Source organism: Silene latifolia, chromosome X, assembly GCF_048544455.1.
Source record: "Silene latifolia isolate original U9 population chromosome X, ASM4854445v1, whole genome shotgun sequence".
Classification (NCBI taxonomy): domain Eukaryota; kingdom Viridiplantae; phylum Streptophyta; class Magnoliopsida; order Caryophyllales; family Caryophyllaceae; genus Silene; species Silene latifolia.
In genome coordinates, this window is record NC_133537.1 from 65795286 (window position 1) to 65806915 (window position 11630).

General features: G+C 35.7%; 1 protein-coding gene across 1 annotated transcript; it reads right to left on the bottom strand.

The window, feature by feature from the left end:
- Window positions 1-993: 993 nt before the first annotated feature.
- LOC141623365 (uncharacterized) lies at window positions 994-10858 on the bottom strand. The gene is made up of 6 exons (XM_074439474.1): window positions 10479-10858; window positions 9683-10171; window positions 8476-8697; window positions 8318-8390; window positions 4143-4253; window positions 994-1495 (listed from the first exon to the last, which is right to left on the bottom strand). The coding sequence occupies exons 1-6, from the start codon at window positions 10593-10595 to the stop codon at window positions 1128-1130; spliced, it is 1380 nt and encodes a 459-aa protein (XP_074295575.1). The 5' UTR covers window positions 10596-10858; the 3' UTR covers window positions 994-1127.
- Between the last annotated feature and the right edge of the window lie 772 nt (window positions 10859-11630).

The window sequence follows — 11630 nt, forward strand, 5'->3', positions numbered from 1 at the left end:
TTGGTTAGTAATTCTCCAAATATTGAAATCAACTGCCCCATTAATAGGTCTTGTGTTCATGCTTAACTTATCACTTCCAAATTCAACTTGATTAAAATCGCCCATAATTAAGAATGGATGAACAAGAGTTGAAATGCATTCTTCCAAATCATCCAGTACTGAACTTTGTAAATGATAGGACGGAGCACCATAGAAAAGCACCAAGTACCATAAGAGACCATTACATTTCTCCACTAATAAAACAATGAAGTTATTACACGTCAAAACATGGCTCATCTTAGCCTCCTTTCTCTATCCTACCCAAAGTCCCCCCGAACTTCGATTGGCATCTATGCCAACATTATTAGAGAAACCAAAAGGCCTAAACAAAGGAGAAATACTACAAACATTACATTTGGTCTCAATAAGAAAAACGAAATCATAATACTTATTACTTAGTAACGCTCTCATTTTTGGAATTGTTAAAGTAAGAAGTTGATAAGTGCATCGGTTTTCCATTACAACAATTTTTCGGATGCCACGACACTAAAAGGTTATTTGCACACCGACCAAAACTAAACGCTTAAAAGTTAAGAGGCTAAATTGCATATAGTCTCAGACGTTTGAGCTGTATTTGCCACTTTATCTGAATGAAACCTGTAGAAAGGCACCAGTGTTGAAGCTTGAAAGGGCGAGTGTTATCGTCCTTGTGATTCACTCCGTTCAAAATCAAGTAAATCAAATGATCAACACCAAAAACAATTGTTCTTAGTCGGAGTCAAGCTATACAAACTGAAGTTGTACATAGATCACGAGTTCATAGATCAGGAGTTCATGACCTATCATCTTTTTGTAAAAATCTTGAGGCTTGATAGTTGGACGGACACCCATTTTAGATGCTATCCAAACCAAAGATGGGTTAAAACTGAAATTAAGGGGGCAGGTCGACATAGCTTTCACGCCTCAGTTGTAACTCCGGCACATAGCACATCAAAATTAGTAAACCAAAAGGAGTGAAAGCAATCCAGATTGGAGCATAAGTCAAGAACAATAGCTAAAGTGATGAGCTACAAATTGCATTACCACTGATACAAATTAAACATTCACAAGGGCAAATTACAAGTCCTAATTAAATCATCATTCTACAGTCAATCCTCAGAGCTATAATCACTGGAATCTTGCAAGACAGGCACGGCTGCAAAACAGAAGGATTCCTTGTCTTTGAGAAGCAGACACGATCCGTCTGAGTTCCACTTCAAATCAATGATGTTGAAGTTCGGGAGGGGTATGCCCACACAATATGCACCACAAGGGGTCCACATGTAGAGCTGAGAGCTTCCTGTACACACAGCAAGGCGGCAAGATGTTGGATCCCAAACAGCAGCTTTTATGCTCTCCTTTTGTACAAGTATAGCCGCCAATTGGAGTTGGCGGATATCCCATATCCATAGAGCAGTAAGCATGGTATCATCACGAGTGAAGACATACTGGCTGTCACTGCTCCAACCCATAAGACCTGCAGAAACATCGATGTATATATGGCATCATTGTCAATGAAATGCACTGCTAAAAGTATGATCGGAATTAACAACTTTAATTGCTTGATAAATTATCCCTTTTGTCCTGACGCAATTTACCTCAGAAGTAAAAGTTGGTATGTCCAATTGAAAACAAGTCGACATCATATAAATTGGTACTGTATTTGTCAAGAACAATTCAATGTCGACAATCAACCAAGACTCCAAGGGCAGAACTCTCTCTCTCTAAGTTTAGAGAGATAAAATGTTCCCAAAAAGCCAAAAAATCCAGAAATTGAAAATTGGTGTAGAATTCCATTCTTGGTTTCTTCCCCATATTTTCTTCATCTCTTTTATTAGAAATCTCTTCCATCACTTTTCTTGAGTTTTACCTACTCTAAGATGGTTTGGCCATGTGAGAAGGAGACCTATGGGCCTTTTGATTAGGAGGTGGAGACTTGGAGAACAGAAAAAGGTCCCTAGAGGAGAGGAAGACCGAGAGAGGACATGGTTGAGAGTGATAGAGCACAATATGAGAGTTACGGGGCTTGAGGAGAGTATGGTGACGGAGAGGGCACAATGGAGGAAAGGATACATGTGGTTTTTTAGTATTTGATGTTTTTTGTGATTTAGTGTTTTTATTTATTTATTTAATTTAAAGAAATTAATTTATTTATTTTTCTCTCCTTTATTACACACTTTTTCAACAACCACTTTCTTATAGATTTTACCTGGTTCATTCCGGATCCTTAACTCTATTTCGGTTTTTAAAAATCGTTTTAATCTTTTCTCTCGATTTAAATTTTAAGTTTTTATAAAAGAAAGACGGAATTCGATTTTAAAACCCCTAAGTTCACCTTGACTTTCCATTACATTTTCGTTCTCCCTTTTGTTTTTTATCTTCCCCTTTTTTATTCGCATTTTGAGGCGTGCGTTCACCCATGGATGGTTCGAAAGGATGATTCATGTCAGCCGACCCCAAATCATTTTGGGATTAAGGCTCTGATGTTGTTGTAGTTGTTGTTGTAAGATTTGACATTAATCGTTCTCTATTTTAGCCTAGGAGAACTTTTTAGTCATACATCTTAAGAATAATGGTTTTAATTCAAGAACTAGGTTTGGTGCCCGGCCTCGCCCGGGCTACCTCTATTTACCGTTAAATTTTATTTTCAATGAAATAAACTATGTTGGAGTTGTCTAACTCACACGTTTACTATTTGTAATATATTTTTCTATGGCATATCTTGTATTATGATGAAATGTAAAATTTATTTTCAAATTATGAGACACGTTCACTACCCCGCTATTAATATTAATTTCACGATATTCTTTCTTAATATCATTACATTCACTACTCCCGTGGTTACTATTGTTTCTTTTACTAATTCCTCTATTTTTTTCCTGTTAAATTCATTATTCCCGTTAATTTTATCCGTCCTATATTTAAATAAATAAAATATTTCCTTGAGTCGATTGGTTATTTAATTATTCATACTTTTTCTCATTGTTACCACTGTTACTTTCACTACATTCGTAGTTACTTTCACTACTCCCACTATCATTATTATAACTGTCACTACTCCCACATTAATACTGTTAATTTTATTAATCTCGTTGCTGCTACTATTACTTTTACTACATTTAATTTAATGTATAATTCTAAGATACTACCAATTCATTCCATAAGCGGGGCATGTTAATTTTAAGGAAAATCACTATATTCTTGTATTTTCTAAATTTAATTACTTTAATTTAATGTAATTTCCATAAATATTCTTCATCAATGCATCTTTATATTATACTTTTAACCAAAATTATATAATAATTACATTGATGTCCCTTTATCAGGTCCATCACACGGTGCTATCGATTTAAAACTATATAGTATAATTAATTTGTATAGATTTCTTTAATTACATTGAAGTCCCTTGGTTTCTGGAATTAATATATAGTATTGATTGTTATAGAAATTTTTCTTAGCCTGAATATCCTATAAGTCTTAATATCCTAGATTGATTTTAGCAAAACAATGTTAATATTGGAAGTATTTGTTATCATAAATCTTCTTTTATTAACAAGTTGTTCATAGATCTGAAATTTATTTCCCTTCTTTACATTTTTGATTTTCTTTCTGAGGATCTAAATTTTTGTAACATTTATTTCTTGCATTTTTTTTAGTTCTGAATTTCCTATCTTTGGGTTTGTTTGGTATCTTCTTGAGATATTTTGTTTGTTTTCCTCTTGCGGCGAAGTTTCTGACTTTCGGATTGAAAGTTTCACTTCGGCATCCATCTTTCTTAACTATTTTATGATTCATTTGGTAAATTAAAAGTTTCGACTTTTGTTACCGTTCGCATCCGCGAGGATGTTATAGGTTGGAATTTATTCAACCTAGTTTCCTTTCCTTATCAAAAAAAAAAAAAAAAAAAAATTTCAATGTCGACAATAAATTAAATGCGTGTTCAGTTGAAGGCTTCCTTACAAATTTCTATACCAGATATAGTTCAATGTTCTCTACCAGGGTGAAAGTACATGCAGAAAATAACCGCTACAATTAATAAAACCTCATCTCCAGTTTTCAAACATGGCAGTTGATAGAAATCTGAACTTAACCACATCTAATGAATACAAAAAAGAATAGCTCACCGATTCCTTGCTTTGGGTTGGGCTTGTCCATAGCTGGTTTCAGGAATGGTAAGGTAACAGGCAATTCAGCGACTTCATATCTAACTCCGAATTCCCCTTCCGAAACATCAGCTTCAATACAAGGAACAAATCCAGTCAGAAAGAATTGTTAACAAAAAAACAGATGACAGTAAAGAGATACTTTTAAGTGAGCCATTTTTCGGTATGGGTTTTCTGGAAACAACCCTTTCTATTTACTAACAGGGAAAGGCCGCAAACCATCCAACGCCTTTAAGGCACTGGGTTGATGTTTTTGATACTAGAGAAGAACTTTCAAGTGTTGGTACATATATTGTGATATGCAAGTAATGCAACATATGCTGAACTCTGAATATTAAACTGGAAAAATAGGAACAAGTGTTTTCTTCTAGAGACAATCTTAGGGATGTATTTCGAACATAAGATGAATCCTAAAGCAAAACAAGAAACCTTAATTCTGAAAGGTGCGAGACGCACTGAGGCAGCGAGAGCCCACAGCGATGAGGAGCAAGGAGGACAGGCAAAAGGGTACTAGTTGGATTTTACTAAAGGTTTAATATGTAAAGGAGGAAAGCTAGGGACAACGTGCCAAAGAAAAGAGCATGATTAAAGAACTAAAAGAAAAAGAAATACGAAAATTGCACAATAGTGAGCTTAATTAGCTGCAACTCATCTACAAGGCGCTTGTAGAGCATGTACAATAGGGGCTCTCCGATAAGCTCTCCAAGTGCTCTCTAAACTGGTCCCAGACTTTCCACTTTTGGAGAGTAAAATTAATTTGTTTTGCGCTCTCTTATGTTTTTGTGTGCTCTCCAAAGAATAAAATGGAGAGAAGTTCTCTTGGAGCTACTGAAGAAGAGCAAAAGAGGGCTAGCGCTCCATCTAAAGTGTTGCCATATTATGTGAGTTTGTGAGGGAAATTTTTTGTTGGTAAACGTATAAAAAGGTGGGCCCAAAATATGAAATGGAGAGCATTGTAGAAGGGTTTTGTTAAGTGTAGAATCACATTGTGCTCTCCAATAAGAGATAATGTAAATGGAGAGCAAAATAAGTGCTCTCCATATATTACTATTGTACATGCTCTTAAGCCCCACCGAGGAGTTTGGATCCTTAGGCTTAAGTGCTCTCGAGGCACACCTTTTAAGAATAAGGAAGAAACAGAGACATTAACTCACACAAAATACCATTTGAAGTCGAATCTCACAGAAAAGTGCTTCATGTCTTCACCCATTTTTGAGACATTTTTTAGATAAGTCAAATGTTAAAATCTTTTGCACAGTGAGAACATGTGTAAACTCTAAACATGTTATAGACACCAAAATTTTATATACTTTGGTATTTATTAATTATATGGTATCCATAGTATTTTGAGATAATGTATAAATCTTTATCTTGTCCTCCAAGTTAGTTACAAACTTCCAACTATAAATATAGCTACGATCTCTAGGGTTAGATGGAGAGCAAATGGATATAGTAAAAAAACGACCCCTTTCTCCTACTACCAAATTGTAGGTAGGATGTAATAAGTCACAAAAAAGACCCCATCATCTCCCTACGGGATTACGTCGACAAGACCCTACTCTTAATAGTCACTATCAAAACCCTAGCCTTTAGAATTGAATAAAGAGAGTCATGGAAATTGTAACCCTAAATCTTTCAACAATTAAATAAACTCTTGTCTTCCATATTCTTATTTGATGTAAGTAACGAACATTATCTCTAATATCTCTAATTTACAAGGCTGAATACAACTTCCCTCTACCCACTCCTTATCAAGGGCACAAACGGAAGCCTTGTGTACTAGATTGAAGGGGGAGTTTACAAGTCAAGGCTAAAGTTAGTCAAGCTAGTAGCTACTAAGTAGGGAAAGTCAACCGGGCGGGCAGCCAGGGTTGGTGATAGGGAACCCGGGAACAGGCCGAAAACTGAGCAGGTCTTCACGGGCCGGGCCATGTGAAAGCTAACCCGGAACCAGTCCAAAAGGCGGGCTATGCACGGTGTTAATATTTAAAATAAAAAAGTAATTGGAAGCTCACGTAATCAAAACGGTTTATATTACTTTGTAATAAAAACGACTTACATTATTCGACGTACATTTAATTACTCCATAGTTATTTGACGTACATTAGAAGACGACGGAAATAGATATTGAAATTTGAATTGACTCCGTAATTAAATGAAACGGCATAATTTACTCGGTGATGTAATGGACCCTCTTTAAATGACGAGACATGATCCCGTTGGCGTCACCGGTCTTCCATTTGTAATCATTAGTAATGTTATTAGCTTCACAAACTTTGCAAATACACTTGAATTCATCATCCGTATTTGGAACCAAGATTTTGTCGAAATACATCCACGCATATTTTCGACAATCCACCATTTTTTTTTGAGATATTAAATAAGAAGAATGGTAGATAGAAGATTATAGAGTTATGAGTTGTGTGAAAATTGGAGATGTTAAATGGGTTATAGGGTATTTATAGAAATTTATTAGGAAATAAGTGTTTAAAAAAAATTGAACCAAAGTTGCCAACTAGCCGTTGCCTTCATGTGCAATTGTGCACAAATTACAAATACTGAAGTACAATGAAAGTTTTTATTTTATTTACAAAGCACACAAAAGATTATTTGACTACAAATCACAAAGTCTTAGACTTACAAATTTAAATAAAATAAGACTTGATCCAAATTATTATAATTAATAAAACTTGATATTGATTTTCGGGTTATAATAATTAAGGTTTGATATAACACACATTTTTGTAATTGATAAGTATTGTTAAAAATTGATGAGTGTTATAACACACATTTTTGTAATAATGCCCATTATTGTCAAAAATGAGGAAATTGGTGAGTGTTATAACACATTTTTGTAATTGATAAGTATTGGAGTGCACATTTCCATTATTGTCAAAAATTACTAGGGATTGTTTGGTTGTTCCAACGGCCACCGGCCCACCGTGGCGTCCGAGTTTGCAGGTGGAAGAGTGGTCACGAACAAAGATCAAGCTAAGGGCCGAAGACAATAAAGATGTGCGTGATCAAGATAGATTGGGATTTGCCAAAGTAACGATAAGGCCATGAATATCAAGCGAGCCTTACTCAAAAGGATCGCATGCTTTTAATCGACCGCGAAGACATCATTCCAAAAACAATGGTGGACAGTCGACAATACATATGGACGTATTTCGATAAAATCTAGGTTCCAAATACGGATGATGAATTCAAGTGTATTTGCAAAGTTTGTGAAGCTAATAACATTACTAAAGATTACAAATGGAAGACCGGTGACGCCAACGGGATCATGTCTTGTTATTTAAAGAGGACCCATAACATCACGGAATAAATAATGCCGTTTCATTTAATTACGGAGTCAATTCAAATTTCAATATCTATTTCTGTCGTCATTTAATGTACGTCAAATAATTATGTAATTTAATTACGGAGTAATTAAATGTACGTCAAATAATGTACGTCGTTTCTATTACGGAGTAATATAAACCGTTTCAATTACGTAAGTTTCCAATTACTTTTTAATATTTTTTAAATCTTAACAGCACACTCGCCTGGCTCGGCCCGCGCATGACACGCCTTTTGGCCTGGGCAGGTTCCGGGTTAGCCTTCACATTTCGAGCCGTGCCCGGGTTCCCTATCACCAACCCGGCCCGCCCCTGACCGGGTCGATCATCCCTACCTAGTAGCTACTACTATTATTACTTTGGAACTGATTCTAAGAGCACTCTTTGGGTATTGCAATTACTTTACCCTTACCTTACCACCTTACCTAAATACCACAGCCTCGCACACAACTTCACACCACCAACCTTAACCATCAAGCACCCAATTATTGGCCAAACAAACGAAATCCCCACCCCCACCCCAAAACCGCTCCCCCACCACAGAAAACCTTCTTCAACCTTCTCCTCCATTCCTTTTAAGGGTCGTGTTGGTATTTTGGAAGTAGGAGGGTTTTTTGGGGTTGAATGATGTTTCGTGGTTGGGGTGGAGGTGAACTTCATATACATGATGGTCACTCAATCCTTACACAAGTCCTAAATTTAAAATTTAAAATCACTCGATCGTCAAACAACCATCAAATAGCAAGCACATCATGTACAAACACAAATCATATTATCGTACATACGAAAACATACCAAAGTTTCTGTCATAAGGATCATCATCCAAACGCAGCCCAGTGATATCAAGCTGATGTTGCTCATCATCTTCCTGGTATTTCAGGGTTGCATAAGTTCAAGAGCTGTATCATCATGAAAACTAATAATTCTCACAAGTGAATAGTGAAAGAAACAACCTTAAACACAACTGCACATGAGGATCCACGAACATTAGACAAGTGTGTAAATCCAGCACACACTTTCCATGTTAGGCGATTAATAACTCGTAGGTTCTGATCGTAACTACCAACAGCTAGGAATTGGCCACAAGGAGACCATGAAATAGACTTCACACCCAACCCACTTTCATATGCCTGATACTTCAAAAGACATCGCCCATCAGGAGTGTAAACCAGAACCTATAAAAGGTGACACCCACATTAGCACATTCCTCATTAAAATGCAACCTGAACATACAGTCATACACAAACAAACAATTAAATACTGACTGAAACTAATCAGAGTAATTATCCTTCTAAGACAATTTGATTTCTTACCATCACGAATAAGCAGATTAACAGACTAACTTTCAACACACAAAGCTCAGAAAATGTATCTAACCTAACAAGAAGTTCCTAGAAACTAAATACATAAACAGCAACTCGTTGAAGGACCCTCCTCCATAACCCCTTATCCTCACAGCATGATCATAGATTACAAGAAATTCAAGAAAATGGGAGAAACAACTCCTCTCTCAGCAATTAGCATATAACTAGGTTTTCCAGCATGTAAAAGCAAATTAGATTAGTTTTTAAGCCCAGGGAAGGACACAAATAGTTAGTACAGGCATAGGAAAACATCCACTACATGAAAAACTTAGGTATTGGCACTGAACCTCTTACCTAAACCACCGGCAAGACTGACAAAAAAATACTATTAAATACTCTAGCCATAATCCTGAAGATATATCCACACAGAAAATCTCCAAAGCTACGCAAAAGGCCTCTTCCCATTAAGATATCATATGCGTAGCAAGCATAGCCAAGAGTGCCTTATCAACAATAACATGAAAGAGCCTCAAAGGGTCCCAGTCTTCACTAATAATATTTGCATAAACACGTCATGTTCAACTTTGTAGTTGAAAGTGAAAACAGCAAAGAAACATGTGACACGGAAATTAAAGAGCATGTATTAGAAGAGAATGAAATCATTGATTCTTGGGAGGCATGTCAGGATATCAGCAGTGGTTACTTTGTCAGTTCGTTGGTTTAAGAAGTAAAGAGAGTTCATATTCAAAGAAGCTAAAGAGCATACAATAATCACAGAAAAATAGACATAAGAGAATATAAATGGATACAGAATGCTAATATCACAGCTAGATTAAGAGATGTAAAAACTGGACACCTTGTACTCAAGAGGTGAATCCCAGACAACAATAGAACTATCATCAGGCGACCATTCCATGTCAGCAAAGTCAACCGTATCAACAGCAAACTCGCGCATTACTCCCCAGGTATCACAGGACAGCAGATTGATAGAGTCCTTGCAGTCACGTCTGGTGCATATCGCAGCAAACTTTCCATCCTGGGTAAATGAAACCCCCTTGATAGGATGCTTTGGCCATTTTATATGCACAAATGCGGTGCTTAGCAGCGACCAGACTGTTAATCGTAAGTGGAAGTCAGAAGTAGTGAGAATGTGACGACTATCAGGGCTCCACCTGGCATATGCAATACCAGCTGGGCCGTCGTCTATTTTGCATGTCCATTCAGGTTGATTAATCGACCAAACTTGTATAGTCGGTCTCTTGTGGAGACCACAGAGTATGTATTCAGAATCATTTGCCCACTGGATGTAGCTTATCTTGTCCAAACATGAAAACAACTGCACAACCTACATTAGCGGAAAAGGTATTCAACATTTGGCAGTAGATAGCCTAAGGTACAATTTGAATACCCTTGTGTTTTTAAAAAAAAAAGTATCCTTGTGATTGAAACGAGGTGTGGGGATGTGCAAGAAAGGGGTAAGGCTGCATAGATCTGTGTTTTCCATGGATCCAACAAGAGAGGTTACATCCTAAAACCAATTGGCAATAGGGGTCCGTACAATCTCTCTTTCTCCAACAATTCTGGCAATGGACTAAGGATAAAAACTAAAAAAGGGAAAAAGAAGTGGGGGAATAAAAAGAAAGAGAAGGAACCTTAAAAGAAATGGTATCGCGAATGAAAAGACGATAATCAACAGCGGAAGCAATGTATCGATCATTGGGGGAGAAACTACAGGGACCTGTCTGCTTGTATGATTCCGTAAATTCCATTGAATTCTGCAAAAGTTGGTCAGTTGGTTAACTGCTTACTGCTTACTGCTTACTGCTTAAAGAGAAATGACTGAAAATGGAGGCAAAGGTGTCGGAATGTGGTGGTGCCGCTTCAGCCACCAAGGAGAAACTAAGAGGCGGTTCACACAAACAAACAATTAAATATTGTCTAAATTATTAATGGCAATTTTGACATCAACTCATGAAAAAATCATAAAAACAACCACCAAGGAGAAACTAAGAGGCGGTTCTTCACTTCCCACTTCCCACCCTTCCCATTTTGTAATTTAAACTAGGTAGTATCCTGCGCTTCGCGCGGCCTGTTTTAAAATTTTATTATTATAATTGAAGAAAAATAATATAATTCATATATAACCTTTAATATGTTTACCTATAAATAATAATAAATTAATTTTTTTTCTCAAATTTTATTTTTTTAGGTTTAAGTTCAGTGTTTTAAAATAAAATACATATAATTTTAATTAAAACTAACACTAAGTTATAGTTAATTACGCATGATTAACGTTTTACAAAAAAAAAATTGTAACTGAACAAATATCACATTAATTAAAAAAAAAATTATTCGAATAATGCAACAATCAACATTAAGGTATCAAATTATATCATTTCACGGTACGTTATGTTCCAAATCAGTTAAAAGATTTGTTCAAAATAATGTGAATACAATTTTATGCAATTTTTAATTTTGTATATATAAAGTTTGATATTTATGTATCAAACATATATGGCCCAAACTAAACTTATTCAAATGTTTTGGTTGTGTCTAACATGTGCTATGTGTCAAACATATCTATCAGAAATTTGCACCTATTATTTTTTTTAACAACTATATATAACAATGTTTAAGAGTTTACCGTAAATAAAATAGGTTGAATTTTCTCAAATATCATTTTTAAAGATAACATATAAAATATTTAAATAAAAGTAATATCTAGTTAGTCATAACTAATGTTTTGTTTTTGACGTATACATATTTAACTAAAGATATTAAAGGAAAATGTAATATCTATTCTA

Excerpts from the sequence above, each read along its gene's own strand:
- LOC141623365 (XM_074439474.1), bottom strand. The coding sequence starts at position 10,595 with ATGGAATTTACGGAATCATACAAGCAGACAGGTCCCTGTAGTTTCTCC. Across the intron at positions 10,172-10,478 it reads GCGATACCATTTCTTTTAAG|GTTGTGCAGTTGTTTTCATG; the intron begins GTTCCTTCTCTT and ends CCGCTAATGTAG. Across the intron at positions 8,698-9,682 it reads ATTCACCTCTTGAGTACAAG|GTTCTGGTTTACACTCCTGA; the intron begins GTGTCCAGTTTT and ends CACCTTTTATAG.